The 12,261-nt window shown below is 39.1% G+C and overlaps 1 protein-coding gene across 2 annotated transcripts in view; it reads right to left on the minus strand.

The window, feature by feature from the left end:
• Positions 1 to 12,261, minus strand: part of SLC38A6 (solute carrier family 38 member 6) — a 40,586-nt gene that overhangs the window by 8,969 nt on the left and 19,356 nt on the right. For both annotated transcript variants that reach the window (XM_027716696.2, XM_039378989.1), the window contains exons 6-11: positions 12,130 to 12,208; positions 7,314 to 7,396; positions 6,785 to 6,843; positions 2,301 to 2,366; positions 2,056 to 2,109; positions 409 to 488 (exon numbers count right to left, since the gene is read on the minus strand). In XM_027716696.2, the coding sequence (XP_027572497.2) occupies positions 409 to 488; positions 2,056 to 2,109; positions 2,301 to 2,366; positions 6,785 to 6,843; positions 7,314 to 7,396; positions 12,130 to 12,208 (421 nt within the window). The remainder of the gene's footprint in view (positions 1 to 408; positions 489 to 2,055; positions 2,110 to 2,300; positions 2,367 to 6,784; positions 6,844 to 7,313; positions 7,397 to 12,129; positions 12,209 to 12,261) is intronic.

Genomic DNA, 12,261 nt, shown 5'->3' on the forward strand with positions numbered 1-12,261 from the left:
GTATCTTTTAAATCAAAATTTGATTTATCCAGGATGATATCTATTCAGAGCAAGGAACAGAATCTGAGTCAAAAAACTCCACTGCACCAGATATGGCTAAATTCAGATTCAGTTACAGCAACAAAAATTTACTATTAAGGTACCTTAACAAATGACCTTTCTTGTCCTCGAGACTGTCCAGACCAGGACAATAAACTGACACTGATGAACCATATTTGCTACTTTTCTCTCCTGTAAAAGTCAGTACAGACTAAAACTGTACATTTCCCAAAAACATGAAAGCTAGTTAGTTAGCATTGTTTGATGGCACTGACTTGAAAATAAAAAATTATTGAAGATTAATTTAGAGAAAATATTACAAAAATGCTATAATTATATTTTAGTATTTCAAGTGTTTTCATACATTACCTTTGGAGCTCACAGTAGATGGGTAAGACTGAGGTATGGCAGAGAAAAGAGAAGGCCATGGTTGGTATTGCATAAGCACTCTAAAATAGAAGAAAAACATCTTGTAAGTTGTTTGTTATGACTGTTGGTTGGAAAAATATCTGGATGAACTCAGAATTCAGTTCAAGTGTTGGAAGTCAGAGGAAATATTTCCACATTAATGGTTTGATTTAAATCTCCACAACACAAAAATCCCACAAAATTGGACCTTTTCAAGTCATATCACTTCAAGTGGTCATAGCTCACTATTTTATCACCAGGAGAAGTCATGCTGTCTATAGGCCAAAACCTGCAAGATTCTTTTTTGGCTGTACTGAAGCCAACTGCTTATGTAGAAAGAGTAGGATCTGCCTCAGAGTCAGCACATCATTCAATAAATTCCCTAAGAAGTTTTCTAAATTCTAATATCCATAGCTACCTGTCAAACTGCTGGTTCCTTCGTCCTGACTTCATTGTTTTATCACTCCCTGACAAAAATTTGGATGCAGCATGAAATATAAATATTAACAGGAAATATAACATGCTTTGGCATCTGAAGGTTTAAGAGAGTTATGTAATTAAAGCTGTAACCATGCAATTAGTGGTTTATTACTCCAAAAACTTGTAATAAAAGAGATGAATCATCCAGTATGGCTTGCTGCAATTGCCAAGTGGAACAAACTGAACTACAACACTCTTGTGCTAACATAATCAGGCCCATACTGGTAAGGATATGCCACTTTCTACTGATAAAGCCAATTTTAAAAAAGAACTAGAGGTGAGTCCCAAGATTCTTCAAAGCACAGAAGGCCAGACAAAAGGCCAGAATCTCACAGTAGATGTTTCTGGTCAAAGCACCATTTCTGCTTTGATCTACAGATAACATTTGTCTCATGGGTGCATTGCCCAAGGTTTGTTTTTTTGGTTTTTTGTTTTTGTTTTTGTTTTTTTTTAAGTTTCCCCTTCCCTTTTTCTTGGGAGGGTGGATTTTGTTTTTTTCAGATAAATGCAACCACGTCCTTCCTAAATCCCACTACAGGGCTATCCCAGGTTTAATCTTACCTGTTTCCCTTCCTCTTCACCCCACAGCAACTAGGGTTCTATGTGACACTTCCTCTCCTGCAAGCCTTGATGGGTGGTGACATGATTTAAATGCCACATTAATTAACAAATACCAGAGCTGGCACCCAATGAGATGCACAAAATTGCACAAGTCCTGAAGAATTAGCTTCAGGTATGGAAAAACTAAGGTTAGGTCCAGGTAGTGTCAAGAAACCTGTTCTGCCTTGCCAGGAACTAAGAGAGTACCTACAGCCAAGTATCACTGACTTCCAGCTGAGGGCACATTAAGCTGGCTTGATCTGATTGCATCATGACCACTGCTGCATCTGTTAGACTTTATTCTTTGGTCATACTTGAAAAATATTTTCATAAATGTTAACTTGGACAGTCAGCCTTCATATATAAAAAAAGTGAGACTGGATAACACTTGGCAGCAGGTATAGGAAATACTTCAGCAGCCTATAACTGGTTTTACAGAAGGACAGCTTACCCTGGATAAGGTTTAAACCCCAATTTTTTAAAAACCACCCCCCCCCTTTAAGTTTGCGTATTGTTAATAGAGATTACCTCTTTTGAAAGATGAAAGAGCTTTGCTTTACAATCCCCAGTAGAATTTGAAACCTGTAAAACATAAACACAAAAAAAGGCATAATGAAAGAATAAGCCCAAGCCACAGACATGAAACTTTTCAGTTTCTGTGATGATTAATAAAAGAAGGAATTTAAATTGCAAGCCATTCTGAAAGTGTTAATGTAAAAAAAGCACTACAGTTTACTAGTAAAATTAGAACTTCAAAACAGAGTGCACTTTACCTGTAAAGCCTCTATGGCACTGCTCAGAGGTAGAGGACAAGGGATCGACCATTTTTTAATCATAACCTGCAAAGACAGCAGACATTTGATGTGTGAATGACAACCTAAAAATCAGTTTTCAATTTAGATACACGTAGCTAAAATATCAGCCTGTTGGAACACACAGCAGGGAGCCACACCCACAGTAAATTACCAGGCCTGCCTGGCAGACAGGCCACCAGAAGGAAATTCTGACAGAAAAGCTTGTCAGTGCCATTCCATCCAGCTGCTCACTCTGCACAGCTGGCAGCCTTATGGTGTGGGGATCTGGAGGTGGGGCACTGCAATGGGCTCTGACATGAGCTGAAATACAAACAGCACTCCCCATCCACTCTCCCCGGGCTCCACACCAAGGGCCTCCCGTACGGAGTAGCCACTGTGTTAGCGATCCCTAAGTAGACGAGCCCTAAACAGAGATAGAGCAGAGCCTAGGGCTAATCTTAAAAGGCAGAAACATATGGTTTGGACTAGAAAGCAAAGGAAAAACAATAAATGCAATTATTGTCCCAGAATGTCATTGGGCCTTTAGCTACACCCTGCTGGTTTAGGGACTGCCAAGTAACAGGGCTGAAAATCAAAGGGAAATTAAAATAAGAAATGCTACCTCCTTTTTCAGGAGCCCAGTTTAAAATGATAGTTGCATTGCTCTCCTCAACCCTAATTAATTTCCTATTGTAGTTGCCTGGCTTTAGAGGTTATAATTCTTTTGAAGCCTAGAGCAAATAATTAAAAACTTTAAAGACTCGGATTCACAAGAAGAATAACATGGAAGGGAGCGCCTCTCCTGGCTCAGAGACCCACATTTTGCTTGCTGCCAAGTGGTGTTTCCCAGAGGATTACATGCTCCCTCTTGTCACCAGCGCCAGGAGAAGCAAACAAATGTTGCCTCCGGACAAAATGTGGGGAAAGGGAACTGCGAGCGCATTGTGGCAATAACACAGGTCTTGGACTGCACAAGGAGAACAACTGACTCAAGGTACGGAACTCAGTGGCAGCCTGAAAACGTTGTGAAAATGGATTATCAAGGGAAATCCTCCAGTCGTGTTTCTGACAGTAAACTGGCACTGCTTTGTGCCATTTACTGATTGTCTGAACTGCCTCCCTCTGTGCCAGGGGAACGGCACCCTCACCTGAGGGAGGGTGTCAGAGGGGACAAGGACTGGGGGCACACCAAGAAATTCAACTGAAGAGCGAGAAGGGGAGAAGGACGAAAAGGCCAAACACTAAAATATAACTTGGGCCTCTCTGGTATTTAAAGGCATCCAGATAGGGGAAATGCAGGAGAAGGCTCCAAAGTAGTTGGCTTTGTGGGAATGTCATCTAAAGCTGGGATAGGCTTCCTGAGCACTGAAAAGGGCCATGGAGCTGAAGGGCAAGGTTTGGGGAAAGTAAAATGTGCCTGGCAGTGGTGAGGGCAAGGTTTCCTGCCAGCTAAAGAGCAAAGTTATATATAAACATTGCAGAGGGAGGACAAGCCAAGCCGAACCTAAAAGGCTGAACAAAGTTTTTCTAAAATAAATGTAATACAGATTAAGAAATGGAAACTAAAAAAAAAGGACAAAATAAAATGCATTAGGTGTGTTTAAAATTTATATTTACATTTGCCCACCTGCTTAATTATTCAAATCTGTTTGGGTTTCCAACTGTAGTCTAATGAGGTCCCCCCAACAGGAAGAAATTTTTAAGCTGGCAGCACAGCCCAATTAGCTGAGTAGTCACACAGGCAGCACAACCTTCCTCTGGAACTTTAAGCCTATTTCATATAAACGTTCTTTTGAGTATAACAAACATTTGGTTTTAAGTAAAAAAAATAAAAAATAAAGAGAAAGTCTAGTGGAAATAAGGTATTTTAAATCCACACCAAAAACACTGCTAAAAAATCAAGTTAGAGGCTCAAAGTGTTCTAATATTCTCAGTGATGTTGCCTTTTCATATCCTGCAGAGGGAAAACAGGAACCTCTTTACTCCAGCAGTACTGACAGCACTCAGCAAAGAGTGCATAACATCATTCATTACATATGGCAGGTTCCCAATCTGCATCACATTTTGTTCTGGGAACATAAACAAGAGATTTAGAAAAATACCATCAGTAATCATTAACACTTCTGTTGAACAAGCTACCAATAATGCTGTCTACACACACATACACACACACACAAAATGTGTCTTTACTCTTCACCAGTACTCAACACAGCAAGAAGGGAGGCAGTAAAAAAGAAGTTTACCAATCATAATTTCTTTTCACTAAGGACTGAAGTCAGGGAAGTATTCAACAATCAGAAATGAAAGTGCTCAGGACCTCACAGACTCTGGCTTTGATTAACATGCATTTGTTTATCTCCCAGGTCAGCTCATCTCAGTGTTTGCAAATTTTTCCTAGTGAGGACTAGGACCAGTAAGTTGGCTTTAAAGGAAAAGACACTGAAGATACTGAAGCTACTAAAGCACAGAGGGGAAATTTGTGAGCTGCCTAAGCCCCAGAGCAGAGCACAGAACAAAGAAGTCTCCAGCCCTTTGCTCAGTGCACTCACTGACCAGACTGACCAAGACCTCTCTTTTCTGCAGGCTGCAGTAAAAATGTGGCTTCCTGGCAAAAAGCTGAACAGATGGTGTGCACTTGAAAAGGCACAGAATTACTGTATATGCAAAATATAATTATATCACTTCCATATGACTAACACAGTTTTCTTCTGGAACAAATTAAAACATATCTGCCACACAGAAATTAACAGTGTGCAAACTAAAACACCATTTCAACAGCACATATCACCCACTTCAAAGCAATTAGATATGAAAACTAAACCACATTTAATGCCTTTGACTTTCAGTGCCTAAAGAAGTAGGAGAGATTATTCTGTGAAGAGTATTGGTTTTCTTTAAATATCTGTAACGGCTTTTAAAAATTTTGACCTCAATTAGATTTACTGTGGCTGCTCCTTTGTCATTTAACAACAAAGAGTAAGCACACAAACTGAACCATTTCCTAAGAAATCCAGTAGTCTGTGCTCCTTCGTTAGTACCTTCTACCCATCTTTTTGATAGACAATCAAAAGTAAAATCTAGTTTAAATCATCCCAGCTTGACATGGCTGCACACAAGTCTTCCTTACACATTTGCTTTTTCAGGGGCCAAAATTGCTTTCAAATGCATCCACCCATTACAACAGCTTTCCTCACACTCCCATCGAAATCCAGGAACTGAACTGGTTTTAAAACCCTTGCAATTAGCTTCAGTCAAAGGCCTATGTCAGCACTACAGTTAGTGCTTTTTCTACCCTTTTTTTTCTTTTTTCTTTTTTTTTTTTTCTCTTAAAGATAAATTTTAGGAGAGAGGTCAAAAGTTAAGGTAATTTATAAATATTACAAATTAATTTCCATTAGCTCTGGAGGGGCTGTGGCTGCTCCTCAATGTTCATCTTAAGAAGAATACTTCCCAAGGTCCTACAAACACTGCAGCTCTCCAGGGATACCCCAGGGAGATGTTTTGACAGCTTTGAAGTTTGGTTTTATCACATGGTTTAGTTCCTAATGGATTGCCTTGGTCTCCTGGATGGCATGTTTGTTCAACTTGCCTTCAACTCTGTTTATCCCTTTGTAAAACAGGTATTAAATGCAAGTCAATGCAAGCCAGAATGACAGGGGAGAGGGGGAACATTTTGCCAGGCTCCCAAAAAAGATTCCAAGAGATGACAGAGTGAGAGCTGCTCGGTTCTACGACATATTACACATGTGCATTAGCACACTTTTTCCCTGTAAAAAGAAAAATAGTGCAACTTAAAGGCACATTTTCCCTCTTAGATCTGCCTAGCAGGTCTCACTTTTGATATTTGGAAACATCTACCTCACAGGGGCCTTGAGAGGGTGAACATCAGGGTCAAAAGCCCCCATATGGCTCAGAGAAAAGAACTTTTCCTTTCAGCTGGAAAGAAGAATAAGGTCATTGACGTATTAATGAATCCTGTAAACTGCCTTAATGAAGTTCTAGTTTTCTTTGCCTTTTTTTGAACTCTGTCACACCATTATACATGTAAATTTAATTTATTTGGAGTATATTAAATTTTCTTCTGCACTAGTTGCAGTAAGTAATAGTTAGAAGCTAAGAAAACAGAATTCCATTCCTCTGCTAGTAGGGAAACAAAAATATATGTGCCAGCTCCCTTTGCTGCACTGTCAGCAAAACAAAAATATTGTTACATTTACCAGCCCAAAATATAATTATTTTAAATCTTTTCACATGTTTGGAAGTTCATACACATTTCTAAGCCTCAGCAAAACAAATGTAATCTGTCTAAGCAAGCACATACTGAACTTAAGGAAAACTCTAAATTTCACATAAAAAGTTAAGGGGGGAGGGGAAGACAATTAATTTCAAAACAGTGTTATGAAAACATTCAAACAATAAGGAAGAAAAAAAAAAGATAAGCTGTGCAGAGATTTTTGACTTACCACAAGAGTAAAGTACACCGTAAAGAAAAATGATAAACTACTTGTGTAGCCAAGAAAGCCTGTAAAATAACAGTAAAAATAAAAGAGAATTTATAAGGAAAGTGATCCTAATGTACAGCTAAAGCTTTACATTTTAGGCATGTTTTCTATTACAGTGCTTGGTATCTGGGGCTTAGGACTCAGAATAACAACATTCCAACTGCCTGTCACAGATCATTTATGTAGTTTTGTAGGGCAGAATTAGAACTGGCTTACCACTAATGGCATGCTGTAAGTAAATGCAGCTCTTTAATGTTCTGCTGTAAAGATTTTATTTTAGTATTGCAGACAAAATACTACTGCAACCCAAGTAATAGGTTAACTAGGCAGGGCTGGAAGGCAGAACACACTACTACCACTTAAGCAGTCACCAGCAGCACCAGCCCCATGCAAGTTTAAATAAATAAATAACCCATTAAGGTTTTAAAGTCTTCAATGGTAATTGCTACTAAAGTAGAACAATATTCGCTTCTCTCCTTTAATTACTCACCAATTTTAGGAAGAAGGGCAAGAGGAAAAACAATGCAGACTGAAGTAATGAGCAGCAGCAGCCTCCCATCGAGGTACCAAGACCTGTTGGAAAATCTATTTAGGACTGATACAAAGCTCAAGAGTCCTATAAAATATGTTCTCATTTAGAACTGTGATCTTAGACAAAATAACCACTAGGACAAGAAAAAGAAATCATTTCCGGTCTCACACACAATTTACATGAATTTGTATTCCTAGTTTCTATACTGTGATATAAAACAGAGCTCCCAGATAATGAGGGGGCAGAGCATCATCCCAAACTAACCAGCACTGCAATGTTCCACAGGCAAGTGTCTGCATGGACCAGGGGGCTGATGTGTGTCAAGTTATTTCTCAGCAGCACAATATGCAAATCCCTGCCCTGATTCACAGCAGTGATCAGAGGGAAGGGGATTTCATACTCCACAGATTTTCAACAGAAGTACTTACAGAGCACACTACATGTATTTTAAACTGGATTACAGTGAGGTGTGTATTTACACTGCTGGAAGAAACAGCAACATCAATTCCCACTCACTGCTGAGCTTCCCTTCCAGTTTATTACTTCTCCATGACCTTAGTTCCTTACCATTTCCAAGAGGTGTGAGACAGAAATCTCAGCTATCCAACCGATTTGTTTGGAAACACAGTTACATTTTCTGAACGTATCAACTTTCTCTTGTACCCAAGTTTCATTACAGCTATCACTGTAGCATTCGAGCAACAGAAGAAAACAACAAGGTAATAAACTTTCAGTTGCTTGGAAATTATGTTTCCTGTCCAGAGGTGGTATAAGAAAGTACAGCAATGAAGAGGATGTTCTTCAATTTTGCACAAAGTGATCACTCATTCTTTGTATACCTCCACACAAGAATTAAAGGACAAAAGAGACTGAAACTATGATAATGAAATCTGCTATAATATTCAACCATAAAACTATACATAATAAAAAAGCCCTGTAGAGGCACGTGAAGTCCTCGTGCATTTAAAATCTGTTCGAAGCATCACAAGATCCCACCTCCAAACTGAGGAGAGCACAGATGGATAAGTTGTTAAGAAACAGAAACATCTTGAGAGTGGCTCCCCTGACTTGGCAATAACCATATCCTGTACTGATAAACATCTTGCACATCAGCCTCCAACTTTACTACCTATAAACACCCCGACCTTTGACCTTCCAGTTTATTTAGTCCAGGATATGGTTAGCACCTAATAAACAGGCAGCACCTCAAGTTATCATAGGGAAAGTACCATAACACCTGCGTTAAAGAAGAATTATCCTACAGGTATATTAACTGCTGCTGTACATCGTGGGCAGCCACTTGGGTTATAAAAGTGAACAGAGAGATTTCAAGGCTGAGGGCATCTTCACCAAATCGAAACCAAAATGACCATTAGGTGACAATGTCTGTATTAAAAATTAGTTAAAATACATCATTCATTAGCCTAAGTCTCCTACTGCTACAGTGAAGAAGCAACTTTGCCAAGATTAGCTCCCTGCTGTAGTATTTATTCTTCACGTTGTTGTCATTTGGCATTCACGTATTTTTACATTTTTTCTTTCTTTTTTTTCTTTCTTTTCAGTATGGTGGATGTTCAGATCAGGAGGAACAGCATCATGGCAGCAGACATAAGTATAATGTACTATGTGTGCATGTGGGACCTCTGTTTCAGTCTCCTGATTCTAAACACGCAGCAACCCCACAGCTGCTGTCAAGGTTCACAAGCTCAGCAGGACAGAGAGGAAATTATTTTGGTTACTTTACTGTGGGTGAAGGGGGGAAGAGAGAGGAAAATGGCAATGAGGTGATGGGAGGGAGAAAACACAATTTTGTAAACTCCTTAATTTTGGAATACCAATTCTTATACCGAAAAATACCTCAAAAAAACTGAATAGGGGACAATTTCCTGGTTATCAAAAAATACACCCATTTTCTCCTCAAAGTACTGTTGTAAAAATACACTTATTTTCCAAGAGCAGAATAAATGTTTTGATATTGCCTCTAAAATCAATCTGATCTGCAAATTTAATCCCATATGATAAAAGCGTTCCAAATATGAAATACAGAATATAAATCCTCGACTCTACTGAAAATGCTTTGGCATGCAGATGTTTCTCCTCCCTCCTCCGTATTTTAACTGAAAGCAGACATTTATAAATCGCTTTAATTTCATTCCTGAATTCAGCAGAACAAGATATTCATATGTTCTAAATTAGGATCTTACTCAGTCCATATCAATTATATAACACACAAGCAAGACAACTTAATTGCATCAATCACATCCTCTGACAGGGTCATTAAATGTTAGCAGAGGGCTCACAAATTACAACTTTTTAATACAATCCTCATTTGAAACTATGTTCATGTCATCAAAACTACGTGGAATTCTTGTTATGCACACAGAAACATCTCCACCTGCAATCAACAAGTGTTCATATTGTGTGGGTTTGTTTTTAAAAAGGCACGAGGATGTGTTGGACTGGCTCTGAGCCTTTCAAACACACACACACCTGCCAACCTTTACCTATGAAAACAATTTAATGCACAAAACATTCTTTAAATGGTTTTCCCAAATGCACAGCTCAGGAGGGTTTATGCATGTAGAACACTTTCACAGATAGTTTAGCTGACACTTTTGATACATTCTAACTACATTTAAAGATAAATGCTGCACCAAATGGAAGTGTATCAGATGCTATAATGGCTTAAAAACAGAAAAGTCGTGCAACCACATCTGGAAACAAGTTATCCAGGTAAAGAAGTTGATTTAAACTAGTCAATATTTATGCCCTCTGCATAAATAAGTTGTTGCTTAGGCTTGATATTTGATTACCTATTTTTGTTGAAAAATTGCCTACAATTTAAAATGTCTGCTGGAAAAAACGTACACTTAACATCTGTGGGGAAATCCACAGAAACAAAAGATTGTGATCCACCATGGCCAGTAATATGGCAAAAGAAAGAAAATATAGATGTGAGCATACAGAGAAGGTCAGCTGTGTGCATGTTGCTGGAACACTGCTTGACCACTGCACTTGAAAACTTTGCTTGGACAAGTATTAAGGGAGGGAAATCGTGTCAAATAAATATTGATCAGTGGAAGAACTCCCGTTAACAGAGGCAGGAACTGGATGAGACCTGGGCTGCCAATCACCACTGGAGCCGTGGTTAGGATTCCTATGGCCAATCTCAGCTCTTTCCAAATGCAAAGCTGAACTTCATTCCCACCTCAAACTGTAATTTCAGAGAAGGAAGAAGCGTGGGTGTTGCAGTGCTGAGAGTGCACTGAGGATTACACAGCCCAGGTGATCTGTAATAACCCCTTCAGCACTGTAACCTGTCTGTGCCTTCACCAGTGTTCCCATCCAGAAGATCTGAGGTGCATTATCACACAGCCACCTTAATAAAGCAGTTTTTCATGCTGCCTTTTCCAGACCAAAAAAATCCTTTGAGCAACATGTGGGACCTCCAGGTTCTACCCACTACGAGTTTTCTTAAGCTGTTTGTTTTAAAGTGTGTCTTTGCTGGGAAAAGTCACTTTGCGTGAACAGAGCTGACATAAAATTAAAACCAGTAGTAAGAGATTTAAAGATACTAAATTTGGGGACAGACAGACTGGAACACACATTCAGCACATACAGCAGGAGCTCAAGGTCAGTGTGTATGGAGAGTGGGGTTAATGTATGATCTTGAAGAAGGTTATAGCACCCAATTGAAAAGCTGATGACTACCACAGCTGGAAGAGATACATTAAGCAGTCTAAAAATTACATACACACATAAAATATAATAGTTTTAAAAAAAAGAAAAAAGAAAACCAACAGAAACCTTACTAAAACTGTAAGGGCCAAAAGGGCAGAAAGACAGAAAGCAAGATTACCACCACAGTTCATTACTCAAATTCATTATAAAATTCCTAAGTTGTAAGTGAAAAATTATAAAATTAACTAAGGTACCTTTTAACAAACTGATTTCACTTAAAATTCACCCACAACATTCAGGAATAATACAAGCATCGCACAACCTTGAGACAATTTCAGCACATTTCAATCCAGAGAAAGTTTTGCGCTCAAAACATCTGAAAATAGCAATCTGGAAAAACAGCTGTAACCCCATCCAAGATACACTGTTATGAATGACAGTGGACTGGAACAGCAGCACTGGAAGAACTCAAACAAGGTATTTCAGTGCTGAAGCTGCAGTGTTTGCCTTAGCACAGGCACAGATTCCTTGTGACAGTTCTGACGGAAACGTGAGGGACACACTCCTTACACACAGCTTTACAGCTCAACTGCAAAGAATCATTTCTTTACTGGGAGCCAAGTCAAGGAATTATAAACCAAGTCTGGAAACCTGGCATTTTTCCCATGACAAGTCCAATTACTAGAGCAAGACAACAAAATATTTAAATATAAATGCCTGCCGTTTTTTGTCCTGTGGTTTTGAAGTATGTGAAGTGATAACATGACAGCAGTTTAAATGTTTCTCCTCCTCTCCATCCTGCTTCCCCTTTTAAATTTTTACAGAAGGGAGATTCTTGTAGATGGAGTTTTGCCACTGACTTTAAGGTCGTCTGATGGGAAATGCTATGAGGAAAGAATCCCACTCTGTGTGCAGTAGAACACTTGCACTTGCCAAACACATTTTATATTCCAACAACCGCTGTAAATAACTATTTATTTTTTTTTTTTTTCAGATGAGAGGAAGTGTCAGCACCCACCTCCTTCAGCAGTCCTGATCTGCTTTTTCCTTCAGGACAAATACAGAGTGCATGACATGAAGCGTTTTTCCTTACCCGCTCTCGGCTCCACTCAAGAATCCTGCAACAGCCCCAGGAAGCTCAGACTTCACAATTAACAGATAAGATGACATGGCTGCAAAGAGAAGCAGGACAGATTTAGCAGAGGAATACCAACATCTCAGGCTG

This window comes from Pipra filicauda, unplaced genomic scaffold (genome assembly GCF_003945595.2).
Source record: "Pipra filicauda isolate LSUMZ 115617 unplaced genomic scaffold, ASM394559v2 scaffold151_size3305965_pilon, whole genome shotgun sequence".
Lineage (NCBI taxonomy): Eukaryota > Metazoa > Chordata > Aves > Passeriformes > Pipridae > Pipra > Pipra filicauda.